Here is a 24,689-nt window from a genome sequence, read left to right on the forward strand (position 1 = left end):
AAAATTACCTGACAAAAATGTAAAGGCTTTCAAAACAGGTATAAAAGGCAAACCTTAAATTATTCTTAAGATTTTTATATCGGCCCTAGGATTATTTGACTACTGGCCCAAAATGTACCTAAAGGTCAAAATATTTTTCTATAGACAAAGTATGCCCAAGAGGTACAGGGCATATACAAGTTAGGTAGAAAATAACCTCTCCCAATCACCTCACTGGAACATTCCTTCAAAAAGCAAACACCTAATCCTTACTATATACTGATTAATAACATCTTAAATGCAGTTGTTCCCAAAATGTAAAAAGAAAATCTAAGAATTTAAGGGAGAAGAAAGCTGATGGCATTCTCCTCAATGTTAGTTGTATAATATTGAAGTTACGCAGTGTACTGAAAGGATATGATTTTCCATGAATTTATCTATTCCAGTCTATGCCTAGTGAATATTTGACTTTATAAACTCTGGATAAACTAATTTTTAGGACTTCCATTTTTAAGATAAATCTCTTTTTAGAAGATATTTATTCCCAAACCAACTCTAAATGTGACTGAACAAACATATGATCTCCAAAAACGTTCAGAATACGAAACAAAAATCAAAAATGTATAACAGGCAAACAAGAAAACTGGCACTAGCAGTTTTACTGCCATACAGCCCTCAATTATTTCTGATTTACACTATTATCTATGTTGTGTTTTACTTTAGTCTAAAACTTTAAATTATGAATTCTCAAAAGAGCTAGTCTCCTCTGAGATAGCTTATCAACTGAAACAATTTATATTATAAACTGAAATGTTATGACCTACACCCACATATACATATATAAAAATAGTCCCACTGAACGTCTGACATGTTTAGATTACGCAGCTCAAATAATCTGTTATAAAATATTTTAAAGCTTAGTTTCATGTAATTAAGACAAAACTCCATTTTTACCACTTCTCCCCACACAAAGCGTGTGTCCTCTACTATGACTCGAACAGGCTTCCCAGAATGAGGTGTCCAAAGGTGCTGCTTTAGAAAAGATAAGTGAAGGGCTCAGTCAGTATTTCACAAATTCTATTAACACTCACACAGAGCAGAGTAATGAGAACACAGAAAGCTGTCTCCAGAAAAGCTAACAATTCTATTAGTTACGCTTTGCTTTTTAAAAACCAGTAGCATTTCTTCCAACACAAAACCTTCAATGTGAAAAACTTGCATTTTGTGAAAAGGTTTTAGTGCAAGGAATTTCTTTAAAATCAAAACTTAGAAGGCCAAAGACATGGAAGAGAACAAATGGTTCTAATTAAGATGCAATTAACGAAGATCAGCTATTTTTGTGAACTCTGGCATTTAAAATGTAAAGTGAAAATAACACGCATAAAGGTCATAACAGTTACACTGTATATATTCAAATCTCTGATTTTTTAAAAACTGTTTTGAGCATATACAATGCATATAAACAAAAATAATTCCCAATGAAGCACACACAAAATAAACTTGAAAAAACTGCTATGAAAAAATTCTCCATAGTTTAGTATAACAAAAATAAATCTCTCGCAGCAATTAAACCATAATTTTAAAAGGGAATGTAAGTTAATCATGGATTTAAAATAACCTAAATTAGAATTACATATAAACAGAGTTTTCTCATACATTCAGAACCCAAGCAACAGCAACTATTCTTAAAGCTCAAAACTGATCACAGCTAACATCAGGTCCGACGTGCCTTACGTGAAGCTGAACCCAGAGTTAGTTCAAGTTAAGATTTCACCAATTTTACAAAACATCAACTTTGATCTTGGCCTGTCTTTAAAATGGAAGACCAAGCATACTCAAATGTTTGCCCAGAAGTCACCCTAACTAGGGCCATGAAGTCATATATAAGCAATTAAAGAGAACCACCACTATAATGTAAAGCCTTTGATTTGGATACCTGGTCTGATGGCTCTTTCTTGGTCTTTTCCAGCAAAAGACATCAATGAGGAAAATAATGAAGACGTTATTTTCTTTAAAGCAAAACAGCACACATACAAAGCGCCACTAAACTAATGTAGTAGAAAAAAATTTAATTGGCTGACTTATTCCTAGCTTTCAAAAATACTTTTTTAATGCAGAAAAACACTTTTACCCATATTACCATGGGAAACAAGATACCGAATTTCATGTTTGGAAAGTGTAAGTAAATGATAGGAATAGTTAATGAAAATTTAAGTCTCATACATAAAATAAGATTATAATTGATTTCTGAAATCAACGCCAATGGTTTTCTTTTTCAAAAGCTACTTGCGTACCTGTTTCTTAAACCCAAATGCCTCCAATTTTGGAGTTTGAAGATCAGGTTTAATCTCATAGCATACCTAGTAACTGCGAAAAAACAAAAACCCAAAAACCAAAGTCTTCACATTTCCATGACTTCACACTTGCATTTTATGTTCAATGGTGGCAGCAGCAAAAAAAAAAAAAAAAAAAAAAAAAAAAAAAAAAGTGAAACTAGACAATTTATACATCAGCAGCCATATAGAAGGCATTGCAATATTGCACCAATATCCTAAGACCTGGCAAGTTTTGCCAAAGTAGATCTAGTCTGTATCAGATATAGACTACTCATGAGAAAATGGCATCAATTTCAACGATCCACTCCCAGGTTATTCTTGCTGAACTTTGTCAACTATATTCTTTCCTTTGCATTTAAAGAGTTGAAAGGTGCAACTAATCCTATAACACTTACTATAAATGCTTTTAAACAGCTATTCTTGATCCATTCTGAACTTTGTGTTAATAACCTTCATGCTAGTAGCTTTCAGTAAATGAAACAAAACCTGAGGGCTTACATCCCTAGTCGCTGGATATTTTGTACAAAATAAACAAGTAGATATAACCAGTAACATTGGAATTCTGTGTCTTATCTCTAAGTCAAAACTGAGCTCAAATTTTCTAAGTTTCTACCTTCCATTCAATAACAAATGCAGCAGCCTTACTAAATGTAAAAAATGGGAGTTGCACTTACTTTTAAGGGGCCTTGATTTAGGAGTCTGGTATTATCTAAATGCTCTTTAAAAGTGCTTGCATGCTGCAGGGTCAGAACTTGTCATATACCACTCTGATTCTCACTAAAAACAGGGCAACGTTAAACAGACTGCAAAGAAAAACATTTTCAAAAAGAAAAGACACACATCGACAAAGAAGACTAACATTTACTTTTGAAAATAAAATATAAAATGATTTTCATGCCCATACGTGTTTCAGAAATATAAGTAGTTCAAATATTACTGAATCAAGTATGGACTGAAGATAGGCTACTTTGACAGCAAATGAGGACTCCAGTTATTTTAACTTTCTAAAAATGTTAACACGTGAAAAGACGTTACATCTAAAATTCAACAAGTATGGCGAACTGTGTGTGCAAGTGCACTAGCTTAAAAATATAGAATCCTAACCACGCATAAAAGGGATGTGCCTTGTATATTTATAGGTTGTATGAGAGTATGAATATGCTTTCACTAACACAATGCGGGTAAGAGAAGGCAGCTTAGAAATAGTGTTTTGAATATAAAAAGTTAATTTTGTAGAAAATTTATATTTTTGCATTTTCAGCAAAAAGCCATGCAAAAAAGGTCAGGAGTTTTAAATTTTTAAATAATAAAACTAAAAAGTTTAACAGACTGAAATACACTGAAATAAATGTTCAAAAAGGTTTCAGATAGAGATAGGGACTGAAATCACATCCAGTGACACTTACTGGGTCTTCTCTTAGAAGATGCATGACTCCTACGCTAACATCTGAAAGAAATGTTTAAAGCAGAAAATCAATTTCCCAGATAAGTGGAGCATTCTATTAAACTGCTTCTGGAAGTAGTTTCAAGAGCTAGCACTTAGAATTAACTTATTGCGTGAGTTTGAGGCCACTGAAAAGAAAAAAAAGGATGCTAGCACAGAATGAAAAATTCTTACGATATTAGACCAATGGCTTTGATAGTAAAACTGGTGAGGTTTTGCTTTATATGTTTTAACTAACTACTTTATTACAAACAAATACTTTGTTTGCCTCTTTCTTTTTCGGAGAAGGATGTCGTTAGTTGCAACGCCTGACCTCATCCAGTACATAGTCCGGAAAATGCAGGTTGCATACTTGTAAACCATCCAGCTTGCAGGGCATCCGAGGGTACTCATCTTCCTTCCACTTGTTTTCATCAGGATCAAAAGTGAGAATGGAATCGCTGTAATGACCATTATAACAAAGGCCTCCAAGAACCATTATTTGTTTGTCCAGCACGGTCACACCATGGCCACTTCTACCAATCGGCATGGATGCCAAGATGGTCCACTGATCAGTCTCTGGATTGTAGACTTCAGTAGAAGGGCATCCCTGAGATTCGAAAGAGGCCCTTAAGATCACACAGACGCCACCAAAGACATAAAGCTTGCCATTGTAAGAAATCATTTTGTGAAAGCATCTTGCGTAATTCATCTTGCTCTTATTCTCCCAACAGTTGGTAACTACTTGAGTTCTCCTGGTCCGTTGTTCTATGGTCCCTTCTTTGCTGGGGTCAAACACGCACACTTGCTTGGAGGTGGAAGATGAGGTGATTCCACCGGTGATAAACAACTTGTTATTGAGCACTGTCCCCTCATGTCCATATTTGTTAACTGGATAAGGATCCACAAATTCCCATTTATCATTGGTGATGTCGTATCTCTCAGTTGAATAGAAAGTCTCATCTCTGGTTCTGCCTGCTACGGCGTAAATAAATTTCCCAATAACACCAACAGCAAATTCAGAGCGTGGTACGGACATATCTGCCATCTGCAGCCAGGAGTTCTGTCTCGGATCATACCTGAATACTTTGGAAGAAGCATGGAATTCACCATCCGGGCCCAGCTCTTCCCCACCTAACAGGAACACAAAATTATTAACGATAGCAAGGCAGTCAGGTCGCAGAGGTACTTGGGGGCCTTCTAGCTCCCACCAGACTCTTGGTTTCTTTAAGAGAAGTATTTTACTGTTAACCATGCTATGTCCAATCATTCCTCGAAATACTGTAGTTTGCGGTTTTGCAGAACGGATGCGGCTTGACTTCATATCCAACAAAGGCTGCTGGTGAACATTCTGAAAGTAATTCAATGCTTGGTCAACTTCATAACGGAGCTGTCGGGAGTATCTATAAAATTCTGATGTCTTAACCTAAGAACACAAGAAAAAGAATTTGACCCAAGTAAAAAGCATCAACAGCAAACAAATTATCAAATCCCACTAACATGATCACCTTAGGCTCACTTTACTAGAACTGCTTTTCCTGCTAAGATCACTTACTTTCTTTTGTTTTCTAAAGGCTTTTTTTAAAAAAAAAAAATCGTATATTTTAAAATTTGTAATGATATGTACATTCCCAACCTTTTAAAAGTAAACGAACAATTAGGTACCTATTATGTCAAGCTGTGGGCTACAAGTAGGGGGTATGAGGAGAAGTACTGTCTTTCAAAGTACAGGAAACCATATCCACAGTTTTCTTAACCACAAGTAACACCACAAAACCGTGACTGAATCATTTGGGGAGCTAAGTTAGTGAAAATTTAAATACATGTACAATTTCAGGTTTTTGACATAAAGACTTGGTCTGATACCAACTCCTGCGAGAATTCAGGCCTGGATGCGGTGGCTCACGCCTGTAATCCCAGCACTTTGAAAGGCCAAACTGGGCAGATAACCTGAGGTCGGGAGTTCAGGACCAGCCTGATCAACATGGAGAAATCCTGTCTCTACTAAAAATACAAAACTAGCTGGGCATGGTGGCACATGTCTGTAATCCCAGCTACTCAGGAGGCTGAGGCAGGAGAATTGCTTGAACCCGGGAAGCAGAGGTTGCGATGAGCCAAGATCATGCCATTGCACTCCAGCCTGGGCAACAAGAGCGAAATTCTGTCTCAAAAAAAAAAAAAAAAACAGCAGATATTAGGTCAAATTTTTAAAATTTTATTTTAAAATTATTATTATTCTCATGCCTATAATCCCAGCACTTTGGGAGGCCGAGGTGGGCGATCACCTGAGGTCAGGAGGTCAAGACCACCCTGACCAAAATGGAGAAACCCCTTCCCTACTAAAAATACAAAATTAGCTGGGGATGGTGGTGCACGCCTGTAATCGCAGCTACTCGGGAGGCTGAGGCCAGAGAAACCCTTGAACCTAGAGGGTGGAGGTTGCGGTGAGTCGAGAACGTGCCATTGCACTCCCGCCTGGGCAACAAGAGCGAAACTCCATCTCAAAAAAAAAAAATTACTATTATTACTATATATTTTTAGAGATGGGGTCTTGGTGTTGCCCAGGCTAGTCTTGAACTCCTGGCCTCAAGCAATACTCCTGTCTCAACTTCCTGAGCTGCTGGGATGACAGGTGTGAGCCACTATGCCTGGCAAACATTTTCACTTTTGCTTTTGGAGCTGGAGCTACCTAATTATGATGACTACCAAGATTTTATAGAGCACTTTTGGCCAGGTGTGGTGGCTCATGCCTGTCATCCCAGCACTTTGGGAGGCCAAGGTGGAAGGATCACTTGAGACTGGGCAACAAAGCAAGACCTCATCTCTACAAAAACAATTAAAATAAAATAAAATTAAATTAAAATTAAAGCATTTTTGGCCACACGCAGTAGCTCATGCCTGTAATCCCAATGCTTTGGGAGGCTGAGGTGGGTGGATCACAAGGTCAGAAAATTGAAACCATTCTGGCCAGTAAGATGAAACCCCGTCTCTACTGAAAATACAAAAAATTAGCCAGATGTGGTGGCACACGCCTGTAATCTCAGCTACTCAGGAGGCTGAAGCAGAATTGGTTGAATCTGGGAGGCGGAGGTTGTAGTAAGCTGAGAATGCACCACTGCACTCCAGCCTGGGAGACAGAGTGAGATTCCATCTCAAAAAATAAAAATAAAAAATAAAGCACTTTTAAGTATTGTGCTAAGCGCTATAGGGAGAAACAAAAATAAGTACAAGATGTGATCCGTTTCCTTAAAGAACCTAGAATGTATTTGGGAAAGTGAAAACAAATATAAATTTACCAATAGGTAAGTCAGTCAGGTGACAATTAGGTATGAAGCCAAACAGCACATCTGTGAGTACTGCTGAATTAGAAATATAGAATATATTAAACTGGCCCAAAACATTCAAGAGAAACTTTTTGAAAGACGCAGGAAGTTGGAGACCAAGCAGAAAAATCCTGTGTAATAAGACAAGGATAAGAGGGTTTTAAATTTGGAAAATCGGAACTAGTATAGAGATTAAAATCTACAGACAACCATGAGTGATTTGAAATAGGGTGAAAGAATGAAGACTCAAATGTGATTTGAGCATTTAGACTTAAGGTGATAGAGAATGTGGTGATATCAATAAGGAAAAACAGGAAAGATGAGCTGGTTTGGGAGAGGTATTCATTCAACTTCACTGGTAGGGTGCCGAGGAGGAAATGTCTAAGAGCCTGCTGGAAATCTGGGATGACAGCTTGGGAGGGAGTCAAAACCAGGTATATACATTTGTGAGCTTCCTCTCTTTGCTTCTCCTCTTTGTCCTTTCCTCCTTTCTTTCTTTCTTTAACGCATTCATAACTTTATTTCTTGCCTTAGCCCAAAACAGTGTTCAAAACAAAAAGCACAACAAATTTAAGTATTTTGTTAACTGTATTCAATATAACTAATTTCCTTTGTAATGTCAGGCATTTTATCATTAAAATCATTACTTTGAGAAGCAGTCCTTCCATGAGCTTCACCAGATCAGCAAAGCAGTAAATGGCACAAAAAAGGCTGAGAAACCCTTGTTCAACTTCATAAGAAAGAAAACTAACACTGGCCAGGCACAGTGGCTCATGCCTGTAATCCCAGCACTTTGGGAGGCTGAGGCAGGCAGATCACCTGAGCTCAGGAGTTCAAAATCAGCCTGGCCAACACGGTGAAATCCTGTCTCAACTAAAACTACAAAATTATCCGAGCGTGGTGGTGCATGCCTGTAATCCCAGCTGCTCGGGAGACTGAGGCAAAAGAATTGCTTGAACCCGGGAGGCAGCAGTTGTAGTGAGTTGAGATCACTCCAGCCTGGGTGACAGAGTGAGACTCCAACTCAATGGAAGAGAAAAAGAAAAAGAAAAAAAAACCTAACATTGTTACTGCACTGGGTGCTTTACATGTGCATCTCACATTAATTTATTCCTCCTGTTAGAGTGTGATAACCATCCCTGTTTTCCTGATAAGAAAACTGAGGCTTAGAATGTTAAGTAATTTGCCCAAATTGTTTACGTAACTAAAACTGGTAGAGCTGTGATCTGAACCTTAAATAAGGACAATTTTACTTCAAAGCTCATATAATTTCCAGAAGGTTACAACACAGCTTCCATTACTCTTTAGAAAAATCTTTACATTATATACTCAGTTATTAAAACATTTAACATGTTCAATGAATGAGCCTAATGACCCCTCTCAAATAAAAGACAATATAATTGCTCTTAATAAAAAAAAAATCAATCGTATGAATTACAGTGATTGGACATCCAGCCCAATTCTTCCTAGCACAAATAACTCTGGAAAAATCATAGCAAATGATGAATACTAGCAAACAAGTAATTTCAATAAAACAAATAATAAAGGAAAAAAGGTGAGAACAACCTAAGATCTTCTATTTTACTACTTTTACTTCACACATAAAAAGTTAAAGTGGGCTGGGCACGGTAGCTCACACAAACATTTGTACATTCTTTGTTTTTTTTGTGTATCATATTTATAAACAGAAAGAGTTCTTGCCATTCAAAAAATGGTTCTCCATCAAAATGATTTTAAAAGCCCAGGAGTTCGAGACCAGCCTGAGCAACATGGTAAAACCTTGTCTCTACAAAAAAATACAAAAATTAGCTGGGTGTGGTGGTGCACGCCTGTAATCCCAGCTACTAAGGAGGCTGAGGCAGGAGAATTGCTTGAACCTGGGAGGCAAGGGTTGCAGTGACCTGACATCATGCCACTGCCCTCCAGCCTAGGTGACAGAGCGAGACTCCAAGACTCCGTCTCGAAACAACAGAATCCCCACCCCCCAAAAAACAAGAAAAAAAAACCGAGAATTTTTTCATATTTTCATTTTCCATTCATTTCTTCTATAAATTGCCTAACAGTGTGCCTTACCTATTTTTCTCATCTTTTTCTTATTGACTTACTGGAGCTAAAAGGCAATACTCTGAAAATCAACGAGAATCATAAACCTCAAATTAAATATTTAAGTGCCTACTGTGCACATCCAGTGGTCTGAGAGATACACAGGTTTTCAAATAATAGAATCCCGTCAAGTACGGTAATTAAGCACCATGTCTGGTGATTAACGATCCAATTTAGGAAATTTCTGACTTTGGCTCTCAAAAGCTGTGGCAGTCTTGGGCACACAGGTAAATATCTTTAAGCCCATATCCTCAACTGTATTACTGGGATAACACATTCATAACCCTATGACAGGAGAGAAGTGAGATTACGTAAAAAGGATTTAGTATGGTGCCTGTCATGTGGCAGTGTGCAAAAACTATCAGCTGTTATTAGCTATTATTAATGACCAGGGGATATTTGTGAAAGTGTCACTCAGCTTTAATCAGTGCCTCTGATGACATGCTTTTGCCTGTGTAAAAATTTAGTGTTTAGAAGATAGAGGAGAAATGAGAGAAACTGTTACTTCGGACCTAATCCTCACTAGTGAAACATGATTGGTAACGTGCAAATGGGAGGAAGCTTTAGAGAAAGCAGCCATGTTTGGAGATCAAGAAACAAAGGAAGGAGAATGCTGCACATATTGGATAGGCAGATTTCAAGTTTTTCAAAGGAAAATTAGGATCAATTCCAAGATCAGAAACTGTGTAAGGAAGCTCAAGAAGGCTTGGAAGCTCTCAAAAGCATAATGCTGACTGCATAATTGCAAAATACACTGATAAGAGGAAGAAAAGGGGAAAGTATCTAAAAACTCTGATGTGCTGCACCGAGAGCTTTCTGGAATTCAGATGTTAAAAAACCACTTACAACAGATGGTAAAAATTGGGCACAAAAAGAAAGTATTATAACGAGTGAAATAAAGCTACAAGAACATAGTGAATAAGGCTAAAGCCTCAGGACGAACTGTGACTTTACAAAGTAAGAGATATGGAATAAATGGCATTTTATATGTTAAAGAGTGAACCCCACCCCCATTGGGTGGTTAATGTAATATTAACAAATAACAAAGAAACAACTCTACTCCTATTTTATTTCCATTCTCAGCTAATAATGTCTTATTCTTTCCAATCTGAGGATTAAATACAATTACCAAGAAGAAACTTAAATCCAAGACGGTTGAGAACAAAAAGAAAAACTAGCTAATTATTCTCACCAAGTTCAAGTCATTGGATCTCACAAATCATGTCCTGGGATCCTGAGGCTTCGTAGATAAGGCTGCGTAATTGCTTTCTGCAATCTGTGTGGAATCGTGACGAATGGGACAGGACTAGAAGCCAGACAGATTCCTGAGGTAGACTACAGACTGGTTAGCCTGAGGTAGATCCTGTGTTGCTGAAAAATACCCCTTGAAAACAAAAAAGTGCCCCACACTTGGAGGCAGCATGAACTCACTGGGTAATGCCAAGGCTGACCCAGTTTCCCACTGAATTTTTGATGATGTAACAGCACTGAGAGAATGAGAGAACCTATGACTTCAGCAAAGTAATAATCAACAATGTCTACTCATAAAGAAAAGAGAAGCACCAGGGACTCGTGAACCACCTGAAGTTCAGTAATAACTGTGTGTCAATGCATTTGGAGGGTAGGGTGAGGTGACTGGAAGTCCATAGTTTTTATCAGGTGCTCCAGGGACCCACGAACTCCAAATGTAAAGCTTTAACTGACTATCCTCAATATGAACTGAAGTGATACGGCAGCCATAAGAGCTAACAAAACTGTAAACTAAATTAAAAGAACAGATAATCCTGGCTGGGCGCAGTGGTTGACACCAGTAATCTCAGCACTTTGGGAGGTCAAGGATGGCACATTACTTGAGATCAGGAGTTTGACATCATCCTGGGCAACACGGTGAAATCCTGTCTCTAAAATAATAATAATAATAATAATAAGAAGAATACAAAAATTAGCTATGCGTGATGGCATGCACCTGCGGTCCCAACTACTTGGGAGGCTGAGGTGGGAGAATAGAATAGCTTGAGCCCAGGCTGAGGTTGCAGTGAGCCATGACAGTGCCACTGCACTCTAGCCTGGGCAAGAGTGAGACCTTGTCTCAATAAAAAAAAAAAGAAAGAAAGAAAACAGACAATCCCACCCTCTCCATTCAGGCAAAACCACAACCAAGACAGTGTTCAGTTATATCACTATACTATTAAACATTGACAAAGTGGACCACATCTGGAAGACAGTGAAGGAATCCAAAAGGAGAACACGCTCAAATGGGTGAGGAATGTTTCAATACAAGAGAAGACTCAGAAAGATGGCAACTATTTTCAGGACCAGTAAGTGAAGTTAAAAGGGATATTACGCCAATATAAGAAAAAGTTCTATAGTAAGAACCGTCAAAAGAATGGATGCTCATTCCATTATTGTTTGTAAGAGCACAAAAACTGGAAATAACTCAAATTACCTATCAATAAGACATTGGTTGGATAAACTCTGGTATATACCATATGCAGCTGTTAAAAAGAGTGAGGTTAATCCATATGCACTAACACAGATATTCAAAATGTTAAATGACAAAACTGCAGAACAAAATGTATAATATTCTCAAAAAATAAAAGCGGACTGTTTTGTAGTCAGCTGTGTATGTAGGAAAAAAATGTCTGTAAGGCCAGGCACGGTGGCTCATGCCTGTAATCCTAGCACTTTGGGAGGCCAAGGTGGGTGGATCACCTGAGGTCAGGAGTTCAAGACCAGCCTGGCCATCAACGTGAAACCTCATCTTTAAAAAAAATTAATTAATTAAAAAAAAAAAAGTCTGTATACACAGAAAATGTATGGTTACCAGTGAGCTCTTGAGGACTTGCCCTTTTTCGATTATATAAAGTTTGGTCTTGGGATTTTTCTTTTTACAAGGACCATGTCTCTGCTTTGTAGTAAGAAAAAGGTTGGCTAGGTGCGGTGGCTCAGGCCTGTAATCTCAGCATTTTGCGAGGCTGAGGGAGGCGGATCATCTGAGGTCAGGAGTTTGAGACCAGCCTGGCCAACATGGCGAAACCCTGTCTCTACTAAAAATATAAAAATGAGCCAGGCGTCATGGTTGGCACCTGTAATCCCAGCTACTTGGGAGGCTGAGACAGGAGAACTGCTTGAACCCAGGAGCGGAGGTTGCAGTGAGCCGAGATCACACCACTGCACTCCAGCCTGGGCAACAGAGTGAGACTCTATTAAAAAAAAAAAAAAAAAAAAAAAAAAAAAGCGTTATGGATATGTATTTCCCCCAAGTCAAGGACCGTTAGTTCCCAGAGCCAGTGAGTATCCCACCGCTAGAGGCAGTCCAGGTGTGACCATGTATCAGGAGCGCTGGAGAGGGATTCCAGCATCCCATGAAGGACTAGGCCAGATGCCCTTAACAGCCTTCCTTCCTTCTACCGTCCAACTTCAGGTTCTTGCCGATATCATCAAATTGGAGTCATTTACTAGCCTTTCACTTTACATCCAATATTCTGGTCTCTCTGTCCTCTCCCTGTTCATTGTATTGTGCTCCTCTGAAATCTGGGTTCCAAAGAGTTTACAAGAATCACTTCAACTGTATGTTAAAGTCCAAATCAAAGCTACACATCTTTATCTAATTTGTTTTACTTCTAAGCCCCCAATAATGGAAGACGTGCCTTTTGAGACAGCTGACTGTTCCATCAAAGAAATTTATCTCTTATTTCTCTTTGCCAAGGCTAGTTCTAGGTCTGCCCTGCTCTTTTCCTAAAGCTATTCACTCCTGTGATTTGCCTCTAAAACCAAACAACATCATTAAGCATAACTAGTTTCTTCTTTCATTATACAAATGGGAAATTAATGCCTCTCTGATAATCCTGGACAACGCAATTACAGATATATTCAACTTCGAAACAAAAGGCATAGGGCTGAAATCTTCTATGTGAATGGAAAAATTTAAAACACATTAATGATGGGAGCTATCCAAAAAGAAACACGTGGCTCATCTTTCCATAGAAGGCACTTCTCCCATCCTTCATTCCTCACATATCAGTTTAACTATCTGTGTATCAGGTGTTCTCTAAGAGGTATGGAAAGAATGACACATCTTTCATGTTCTGAATAACTTTCCTTTGCCTTTCATAGGATTAAATAGCTGTCATTTTTTTTTTTTTTTTTTTTTGCTCATGTTTTAAAGCTTGGAAAGACTACATTACCACTTTTCTTGCTTTGATGCTTTAAGAAATAGTATTATGAAAAATATTTTGTCCTATTCTGAGTATATAATTATATATATAATTTCAGTGGTCTGAGAAAAATTCTTTTTTAAATTTACTTATTATTTAATAAAACAGATATTAGGTCTCACTATATTACCCAGGCTGGTCTTAAACTCCTGAGCTGAAGTGATCTTCCCACCTCTGCCTCCCAAAGTGCTGAAATTATAGGAATGAGCCACCACGACCAGCCTGAAAATTTAAATTGGCCATTTCCTCTAAACATCTTTTAGATTAACGTAATTGTGTATGCACATATGCATATAGTTGACAAGTGTGACAAATGATTCTGAATACAGTTCCTATAAATATGTATATACACGTACACACACATATATACACACACACAAATGTGTATTAAGTTGAAGAAATGATAACTAGCTATTACTGCTGGGCAAAAATTTCACGTTTCTCCATTCACTGTCAAAATGTTACATAATCCCATGATATTCAAGCTCTTACGTTTTAAAGGTAATTTGTATATACCATCCTTAATTTTGAGAGAATTAAAATGAAACTTGCAATCTAATTCAAATAGGCATTTCCACTGAGCTTACTACCCTTATTTCATTAAAAAGTCTGGAATTGAGAAAAAATCTATTCAAACTGACTACAGTCTAGAATTATTTTAGGCTTTTAGCCAGCCTTTTTTTTTTTTTTTGAGATGGAGTCTCGCTGTTTCCCAGGGTGGAGTGCAGTGGTTTGATCAGCCCACCGCAACCTCTGCCTCCAGGGTTCAAGCAATTCTCCTGCCTCAGCCTCCCGAGTAGCTTGGATTACAGGCACCTGCCACCATGTCCGGTAATTTTCGTATTTTTAGGAGAGATGGGGTTTCACTATGTTGGCCAGGCTGGTCTCAAACTCCTGACCTCATGATCTGCCCACCTTGGCCTCCCAAAGTCCTGGGATTACAGGCATGAGCCACTGCGCCCAGCCTAGACAGCTAATTTAAGATACTATAAGCTGTCTCACTTTTTAAAATAATTTTTTTTTTTTGAAACGGAGTTTTCGTCTTGTTGCCCAAGCTGGAATCCAATGGCGTGATCTCAGCTCACTGCCACCTCTGCCTGCCAGGTTCAAGCTGTTCTCCTGCCTCAGCCTCCTGAGTAGCTGGGATTACAGGCATGCGCCATTACACCCAGCTGATTTTTTTGGTATTTTTAGTAGAAACAGGGTTTCACCATGTTAGCCAGGCTGGTCTCGAACTCCTGACCTCAGGTGATCTGCCTGCCTCGGCCTCCCAAAGTGCTGGGATTACAAGCATGAGCCGCTGCGCCTGACCGCAAAATGATTTTTAAAATATTCAATATACTTATATTGAATCAAATAAAATACCTTTTATTAGTTTATGTATCAGAGGGATGGGGGGGTTGCAATTCCTGAACTTAAGATGGTGTCCAGCCCTATAAAAGAGGTTAGTTGTGTGAACAGATACCTCTCTGGCCCCTTCTACATCCAAAAAATGCTAACCTAATCGTTAGAATGACAAGTATAAGGAGGTATCAAGACTCAGTCTTGGTTGTCACAGTTTTATCATCCCCTTCCCACCATGATGCAATCCTCCTAAGTAGTTACTATCGTGGTGCTTTAGTGCTGAAACAAATCATCCATATCAGGCTGGTGCGGTGACTCACACCTGTAATGCCAGCACTTTGGAAGGCTGAGGCAGATGGATCGCCTGAGGTCAGGAGTTCGAGACCAGCATGGGCAACATGAGGAACCCCCGTATCTACTAAAAAATGCAAAAATCAGCTGGGCGTGGTGGTGGGTACCTGTAATGCCAGCTACTCAGGAGGCTGAGGTAGGAGAATCGCTTGAACCCAGGAGGCAAAGGTTGTAGTGAGCCAAGATATCTCGCCACTGCACTCCGGCCTGGAGCAGTCTTTAGATGCTATATTGCAAAACTATCTACCCTGGTATGATAAGTCTTTATTTATAAAATCTTGCTCAGAACTAAAGCTAATATTGATTTATGTAAAACAAAATCATCACAAAAAACCTACGTTCAAGATGCTTTTAATTAATCCCTTTGTCCTGAAGAACTGAGTTAATGATCAGGAATAAAGCTATGAAAAATCAGTTCATGCTAAGCACAAATCCCTTCAGTAATACTGTAATTATAGTCAAATATCAAATGGTAAATAAAGACAAATTGTAGTAAGGATTTACCCACCCTCTCCTCTCCAAGCAGACAAGAGTCAAAAGGGAACTGAACTTCAGAAGTAAAGTGACCAGGGTAAATAGGGGTAAGGGAGAGGCCTCCTCAGGGCAAGATTCTAAGAGTTTAAGCACAATTTGGTAAAGTTTTCTATTCCTTCAACTCTATCTAGAGAGTAAAAATTATTTAAAAAACAAATGTGCTTAGAAAGTGTAATTTCCTTCCAATTTCAGTACATAGAACACTATTAGAAACTTAAGCAGCTGGGCATGGTGGTGTACCCTGTAGGCCCAGCTACGCAGGAGGCCGAAGTGGGAGGACTGCTGGAGCACAGGGATTCAAGGCAGCAGGGAGCTATGATGGTGCCACTGCACTCCAGCCTGGGCGACAAAGCAAGACCTCATCTCTAAAAAAATTTTTTTTGGCTGGACACGGTGGCTCATGCCTGTAGACCTGCACTTTGGGAGGTGGGTGGGTCACCTGAGTTCGGGAGTTCGAGACCAGCCTGGCCAACATGGTGAAACCCCACCTCTACCAAAAATACAAAAATTAGCTGGGCATGGTGGTGCGTGCCTATAATCCCAGCTACTCAGGAGGCTAAGGCAGGAGAATCACTTGAACCCGGGAGGCAGAGGTTGTAGTGAGCCGAGATTGTGCCACTGCACTCCAGCCTCAGCTATAAAGTGAGAGTCTCAAAAAAAAAATTAATTTTAGAAAAAGAAACAAGCCTCAGTCAAGTGCCATGGCTCATGCCTGTAATCCCAACATTTTGGGAGGCTGAGATGAAGGATGGCTTGAGGCCAGGAGTTGAGACCACACTGACAAACATAGCAAAACGCCATCCCTACCAGAAAACAAACAAAAAAACCCTAACAAGCCTCAAAGGTAAAAAATAATGCATCTTTTAAAAAGACTTAAGACCATCTTTTTATTTTCTGATTATACTAATATTTAGATAGTACTATTAAGTTCTAGAATTCACAATGTATGAGGGATTTTTTTCCTATTTATTTATTTATTTTATTTATTTTTGAGATGGAGTCTTGCTCTATCGCCAGACTGGAGCGCAATGGCACAATCTCAGTTCACTGCAACCTCCACCTCCCAGGTTCACGCGATTCTTCCGCCTCAGCCTCCCGAGTAGCTGGGACCACAGGTGTGTGCCACCACACCCGACCTACTATTTATGATAGAACAAGAAACCAAATAAAAGATTTCATCCTAAAACTAACTTTTGAATGAGCAATGCTTACCTATTATACAAATCGCATTTTCTGAATAATAAATTTGAAAACAAAACTTTAAAGCCTAAACTCTCAGTACTTCCCGTTCCTTTCCTGCTTCAAACATTTTCTCCAGTCATTTCCAGACTCTCTGATCCTTTTCAATTTCTGCCTAACACTTTTTCTTCCAATTTCTTAAAAGGGTTTTCTCCTTTTATACGTCAACAAAGCTGTCCCTGTTCCATGACTTTCTTTTTAATTTCCAATTCTCCTATGCTTGTTTTCATCCATTTTATTTAAAAAGAAAATCAGCAAGTAAGATTGAATTTTTCAACTCGATTTTCAATAGATTCCTCCTTTCGGCTTAATACACTCCCAAGATACTATTTTTCCCAGGGCTCTGATAGCAGTCAACAACTAGATTACAGTCACTCTTCAGGAACCTGTGATCCTGGAGTGAATGCAAGGCAGATGTGGAAAATAAGAGCACTCTACATCTATACATAAAAGGCAGAAAACTTCGGAGAAGAAAAACACCTCGGGTGATTTTTAAAGAACTGTACATGTGTTAATTACAATCTTTCAAGTCCATGGGGTTGGGTAGGAGGGGCTGGCAAAAAGGAGTCTGATGCAGAAAAAGACATTAAGTTAACTGAGAAAGCACACTTAACCCACTGACCTAGTTTCCAACAGAAAACCTGCTCATCTCTATGTTTTCACTCTAAGAGGCAAGAAAGTTGATTGTTAATTTAAGCAATTTCAGGTTCTAGCTGTGTATTATGTGATATCTGAAGGAGATTTAAAACTTTTTCAAAAACAAGCTTATTAGGAATTCTAATCAAATTTCACATTCGAAATACAGTTTTAAAAAGTTTGTTACTGTCAAACACAACACTGCTTATATTTCTCATGTACTTCTAAAACTGGGGGTTAGAGGGAAATTTCTACTTCTCTAGATTTATCTGGCTCTAGCTGAAGTCATTAGATATAAATGAATTGTTGTGTGTGTTTGTGTGTGTGGTTTTTTTTTTTTTTTTTCTCTCAAAAAGAGTTTTTGGCCAAATGATGATAACACACTGCACGTAATGGTTTGGTTCCTGGACAGAAATTTTGCATTGGTCAAGTGCTGGATTAGTCAAACATGTTCCAATGCCTAAGTGAAGGAATTCTGGAGAGGCATACAGCACCTACACTTTACAAAGACATGGCTTTGCCCAGGCAATTTCATTTACCAAATGGGTTGTATCTCAATTAACCAGAACAGCATACCACCTAAGCATGAGATTAAGGACAATAAATGTTCTCATGTGCCATATGCTATTGTTAATACTATGCAGGTCAACTATGCTGATAGAGAAAATATGTGGAAGATTATCAGTGTTTCGTGAAGACCAGTTCTGAGAGCTACTACATTCTAAGTAATGTATACTTTGGTTACCTGATTTGTCATTTTTGAATTTTGTCAGTTTTAAGGTGAGTCCAGGACACCTTGTCTCCACTTTAAAATGTAGCTTTTCAAGCCACAAATTCAGATTGGGCAACATAGCAAAATCCCATGTCTACAAAAAATTAACCAGGCATGGTCGTGTGCACCTGTAATCCAAGCTACTCAGGAGGCTGAGGTGGGAGGATCACTAGAGTCCAGGCGACGGAGTAAGAACCTGTCTCCAAAAAAAAAAAAAAGCCACAAACTCTACTCCTTAAATTAGATATATATTTTTAAGTGTTAAAAAGCTCTTCTGGGCCGGGCGTGGTGGCTCATGCCTGTAATCCAAGCACTTTGGAGGCCAAGGCGGGTGGATCATCTGAGGTCAGGAGTTCAAGACCAGCCTGACCAACATGGTGAAACCCCATCTTTTAAAAAAAAAAAAAAAAAAAAAAAAAAGCTTTTCTGGCCAGGCATGATGGCTCACGCCTGTAATCCCAGCACTTTGGGAGGCCGAGGTGGACGAATCATCTGAGGTCAGGAGTTCGAGACCTGCCTGGCCAACATGGGTAAAACCCAGTTTCTACTAAAATACAAAATTAGCCAGGTCTAGTGGTACACATCTGTAATCCCAGCTAATCGGGAGGCTGAAGCAGGAGAACTGCTTGAACCTGGGAGGCAGAGATTGTAGTAAGCCAAGATTGTATCACTGCACTCCAGCCTGGGCAACAGAGAGAGACTCCATCTCAAAAAAATAAAAATAAAAAAATAAAAAGCTTACCTGAGGTATTAATTTTTACTGATGCTTAGATTTTCCCAAATAGTGAACAGCAATCAAAATTATCTCAAAGTTGTGAATATTCTTAAAGTACATTAGGGGGTCTCAATACCATGAGCCAGTTTATAAAAAAAAAAAAAAAATTTTGGAATAAGCATGATGTCTTTATTTAAAGCAGATCACTCCTATATAATCTACTTCCTTAATAGCCAATGAAAAATCAACTATAAAACCCTAAATACAAAGCTGAACCAGTGTGTTATCTTTATAGGATTTAAAATAGAATTTTCTTTCCCTTTGAGAAGTTGAAAGATTTTACAATTATGAAGATAATGTACTTTACATATTAACACCATTTCTAAGGGGATCATTGGGATGCTGAATCTTACTTCATGCATATTTACGATACTGAAGATACCTTGGGTTCAAAAACATTAAAATGTCAATGTACTAAAGAATCAACATATGGATATTTTAATGAATAATTGAATAATTTTGGTTAAAAAAATATTTTACATACAAAAAAGTCAAGTAGAAGCTGAGTGTGGTGGCTCACACCTGTAACCCAAGCACTTTGGGAGGCCAAGGTGGGCAGATCACCTAAGGTCAGGAGTTTATGCCAACATGGCGAAACCCCGTCTCTACTAAAAATACAAAAATTAGCTGGGCATGGTGGCACATGCCTGTAATTCCAGCTACTCGGGAGGCTGAGGCAGGAGAATGGAACCCGGGAGGCAAAGGTTGCAGTGAGCCAAGATCATCCCACTGCACTACAGCTGGGAGACAGCAAGATTCCATTTCAAAAAAAAAAAAGTCAAGTATAATATCCGTTTTGCCAAATATACATTTACTTCATAAAATGTTTTCAATAAAACGATAATTGTTTTTTAAAATCTAAAGACCACAGAAAGCAGTTTTAACTATTTAAATCTTCACATCACTGAAATTCAGAATGGCAAATGTCAGGCCTTATCTCTGTTAACATGTGCAAAGACCATCAGGGCTAGTAAAAATATATGCCACAGGCTGGGCATGGTGGCTCACACCCATAATCCCAGCACTTTGGGAGGCCAAGGCGGGCGGATCACGAGGTCAAGAGATCGAGACCATCCTGGCCAACATGGTGAAACCCCGTCTCCACTAAAAATACAAAAAAATTAGCTGGGTGTGGCAGCACATGCCTATAGTCCTAGGTACTCAGCAGGCTGAGGCAGGATAATTGCTTGAACCTGACAGGCAGAGACTGCAGTAAGCTGAGATTGTGCCACTGGACTCCAGCCTGGCAACAGAAGCGAGACTCTGTCTCAAAAAAAAAAAAAAAAAAAAAAAAAAAGGCTAGGCGCGGTGGCTCACGTCTGTAATCCCAGCACTTTGGGAGGCTGAGGCAGGTGGATCACGAGGTCAGGAGTTCAAGACCAGACTGGCCAACATAGTGAAACCCAGTCTCCACTAAAAAATACAAAAAAAAAGTTAGCTGGTCATGGTGGCTCGTGCCTGTAATCCCAGCTACTAGGGAGCCTGAGGTAAGAGAACTGCTTGAACTGGGAGCCGGGAGGCGGAGGTTGCAGTGAGCTGATATTGCGCCACTGCACTCCAGCCTGGGCTACAGAGCATGACTCCAACTCAAAAGAAAAAGAAAATGCCACAGACATTTGTGTAAGTAAAAACTGAAACTGTAGTCTAGTTTTAAAAAACTAGGAATCCACTATAGATCATGTAAGTCACAAGAACCCTTAAACTATGTCCAAAGAACAAGATCCTTACAATTTCAATTTCTTTGATTATTCAGTGAAAACCCAAGATATATGCTTTCAAGTCAAAGTTTTCCCACACTTTATATATATATATATATTTTCAGTGTCATTAAATTTCCTACGCTATGTTTTTCTTTATTTTTTTGGAGGTGGGGAGGGAGGGACAGGTTCTCATTTTATTGTCCAGGCTGGAGTGCAGTGGCGCAATCATAGCTCACTGCAACCTCAACTTTCCTGGCTCAAGCAATCCTCCCACCTCAACCTCCCCAGCTGCTGGGACTCCAGGCATGTGCCACCACACCCAACTAATTGTTAAAATTTTTGGAGAGATAGGTTTGCCTGTGTTGCTGTCTAGGCTGGTCCCCAACTCCTGAACTCAAATGATCTTCCTGCCTAAGATTCCCAAAGTGCTGGGATTACAGGGGTAAGCCACCTGCCTGGCCCTTCGGCTATGTTTTGCTCCTGTAAACACATTAGAATTTTTACAACTCTGTAACACGAACCTGCCCCTTAGGCTATGTTTTGTTAATGCAAACAGCTTAGAATTTTCATAGCTCTGTAACAACTTCTGAATGACCCAGGCTGGGTCCCAGGTTAACAGCATGCTTCCTACACCTTAGGGTCTTCTCCCTATTCTATTAGCTGTAACAGGAAGTCCCAGATTGGGAAGCGAGCTGCCTCGGCTTTCAGTCTGGACAGTGCCACTTGGTCTAGAATAAGATGTTTAACCTTTGTGAGCCTGTTTCTTTATCTACAAAACGAGAAAAACATGTAGATGTTACCCATATATAGAGTAGAGCACTTAGTGCATGATCTAGCATAAATGCCTGTGTGTGTGTGTGTGTGTGTGTGCGTGCGTGCATGCATGCGCGCGCGCGTGTTCAGATAAACAGTATCACCGCCTCTAAGAAACTCAGTGAGGAAATTTGGAAGCCTTGGCCTTTTTGGTGATGGTCCCATAGAATACTCAGTACAAAAATTAAGACAATCTGGCCAAGCATGGTGGCTCACGTCTGTAATCCCAGCACTTTGGGAGGCTGAGGCAGGAGGATCACTTGAGGCCAGCTCAAGGCCAGCTTAAACCAGCCCAGGGAACATAGTGTATCTACAGAAAAATTTTAAAAATTATGAAAGAAAAAAGTATACCAAAAAAAAGAAAACAAAAAGTTAAGACAATCTTATCTTCACCTAAGGAGAAAATCCAGTAGAGGACTACATAGATACTGCAGAAGAATAAACCTAAAGATTTCAGCACAGCTAGAGGACAAGATTTGGGTCCCTGGAACAAATTGGGGCTTTTCCTTGGGTTGAGGCAGAATGTCCCCTTCCCTACACTATTAAGTCACTGCTCAAATCTGTTACTACCAAAGGAAGAATTAAGAATCAGTCCCGGGCGTGGTGGCTCACACCTGTAATCCCAGCACTTTGGGAAGCCGAGGCAGATGAATCACGAGGTCAGGAGTTCAAGACCAGCCTGGCCAACACGGTGAAACCCTGTCTCTCCTAAAAATACAAAAAATTCGCTGGGCGTAGTGGCAGGCGCCTGTAATCCCAGCTACTTGGGAGGCTGAGGCAGAAGAATCACTTGAACCCAGGAGGCAGAGGTTGCAGTGAGCCAAGATCGCGCCATTGCACTCCAGCCTAGGCAACAAGAGTGAGACTCTGTCCAAAAAAAAAAAAAAAAAAAATACTGGCCAGACATGGTGGCATGTAACTGTAGTCCCAGCTACTGCACTCCAGGCTAGGCGACAGAGCAAGACTACGTCCCATGCACGCATGCATAAATAAATAAATAAATGCCAGGCATGGTGGTGTGTGACTGTAATCCCAGATATTAGGGGGCTGAGGTAGAATTGCTTGAACCAGGGAGGCAGAGGTTGCAGTGAGCCGAGATTGCACCACGCGGGCAATGAGTGAGACTCTGTTTCAAAAAAACCGAAAAACAAAAAACTCCATGGGTTCCCTTCCCCAAGCTTTTTATAGTTGCTTTTTATTTTTCTGAGGCCAAAGAAAAGATCCTGACAAAAAGATGCTATATTCAGTTAACAGCTATCTTCATCAGCCACTCCACAGAATCATTAGGTAGGTTAAAGTTCATTTAACACTAACTGTATATAACGTTTCTAAAGGCTAGGAATCTGGGAGAAGGGTTAAGTATGTGAGAAAGCCTATTTATCGTATGCACATTCAGACAGTTTCTAATGAACAACTCATCTTAACTTCTAGAGCAGTGCTGTGTGATAAAAATAGAATCTGAGCCACAAATGTGAGTCAAAGATGAAATTTTACATTTTCTAGTATATTTCAAAAAGTAAAAAGGACAGGCTGGGCGTGGTGGCTCACACCTGTAATCCCAGCACTTTCGGAGGCTGAGGCAGGTGAATCACAAGGTCAAGAGTTCGAGACCAGCCTGGCCAACATGGTGAAACCCCATCTCTACAAAAATATAAAAATTACTGCCAGGTATGGCGGCTCATGCCTGTAATCCCAGCACTTTGGGAGGCTGAGGCGGGTGGATCACGAGCTCCGGACTTGTAATCCCAGTTACTGAGGAGGCTAAGGCAGGAGAATCGCTTGAACCTGGGTGGCAGAGGTTGCAGCGAGCTGAGACTGCGCCATTGCACTCCAGCCTGGGCGACAGAGCAAGACTCTGTCTCCCCCCCCCCCCACCAAAAAAAAAAGGTGAAGTTGATTTTAATAATATATTTGTTGAACTAAATATACCCAAAATATGTAACCAATATAAAAATTATTGCGGTAATTTACATTTGTTCATCCTAGTCTTTGAAATCTCAATTCAGACTAGCCACATTAGTGTTCAAGAGCCACAGGTGATGACCATATTGAACAGTGCAGTTCTAGAGTCACTGCCACTTTAGCTAGCTTTTAATCCCAATAAATTAACTCAAAGTGTTCTAAATCGAAAAGAGGGAGGGGATTTTAGGAATCTAAAAGAAACCTAACACAGAATAGTGTGAACAAAATTCTTGATGATTTTAGTCCTAGAGTTGAGCTAAATCTCTTCATAATACAAAGTTCATAAAAACTACTTACAACATTAAGTAGTTTTCTAAGCTTTTTTCTGGCATTCAACATTTTCCCGTAACTGTCCTGAAAAACATGGTGCTAAAAAGATGTGTTAATAGAAAATAAAGGGAATAGAGGAGCTAAGTTAACAGCAACACAAAGAAATTATCAGATACACTCATAATGTAGGACACACTGAGACAACTGGTGGTCTGGTCTTTCTCCAAAAAAAAAAAAAAGGAAAGGCTGGGCACGGTAGCTCACACCTATAATCCCAGCATCCCAACATTTTGGGAGGCCGAAGCAGGTGGATCACCTGAGGTCAGGAGTTCAAGACCAGTCTGACCAGAGAGAAATCCCATGTCTACTAAAAATACAAAATTAGCCAGGCGTGGTGGTGCATGCCTGTAATCCCAGCTACTCAGGAGGCAGAGGCAGAGGCAGGAGAACAGCTTGACCCTGGGAGGTGGAGGTTGCAGTAAGCTGAGATTGTGCCACTGCACTCCAGCATGCGCAACAAGACCAAAACTCCATCTCAAAAAAAAAAAGCAAAGAGCAGTTCTAGATGAAGAAAGATTAGATAATGGTATCAGGATCTTCCTAATTTTCCTAGATGGAATAGTATTTTAGTACTGTACTTAAGTAGGAAAAAATCCTTATTCTTAGGAGAAGCATGTTAAGTAATTGGGAGGAGGTATCTTGATGTTTATAACTTATTTTCAAAGGTTCGACCAAGAAAAAAATCTATATGAAGCAAATAAAGCAATTATTAACAGTTCTTGAATCTAACTGATAGCTATATAAGCAGCCATCATACTCTTTACTCTTTTACATACTTTTACTCTTTACATCATACTGTCACTTTTTGTATGTCTGAACATCCTCATAGATTGAGAGACATAGGCCAGGCAT

General features: G+C 39.5%; 1 protein-coding gene across 1 annotated transcript in view; it reads right to left on the reverse strand.

Annotated features, from left to right (window-relative positions):
• Window positions 1-378: 378 nt before the first annotated feature.
• KLHL15 (kelch like family member 15) overlaps window positions 379-24,689 on the reverse strand; it is a 49,739-nt gene continuing 25,428 nt past the window's right edge. Inside the window, exon 4 of the mRNA XM_032286134.1 lies at window positions 379-5,164. Within this exon, the coding sequence (XP_032142025.1) occupies window positions 4,055-5,164 (1,110 nt within the window). The 3' untranslated portion in view covers window positions 379-4,054. The remainder of the gene's footprint in view (window positions 5,165-24,689) is intronic.

This window comes from Sapajus apella, unplaced genomic scaffold (genome assembly GCF_009761245.1).
Source record: "Sapajus apella isolate SASKATOON/1434 unplaced genomic scaffold, GSC_monkey_1.0 scaffold17, whole genome shotgun sequence".
Classification (NCBI taxonomy): Eukaryota; Metazoa; Chordata; class Mammalia; order Primates; family Cebidae; genus Sapajus; species Sapajus apella.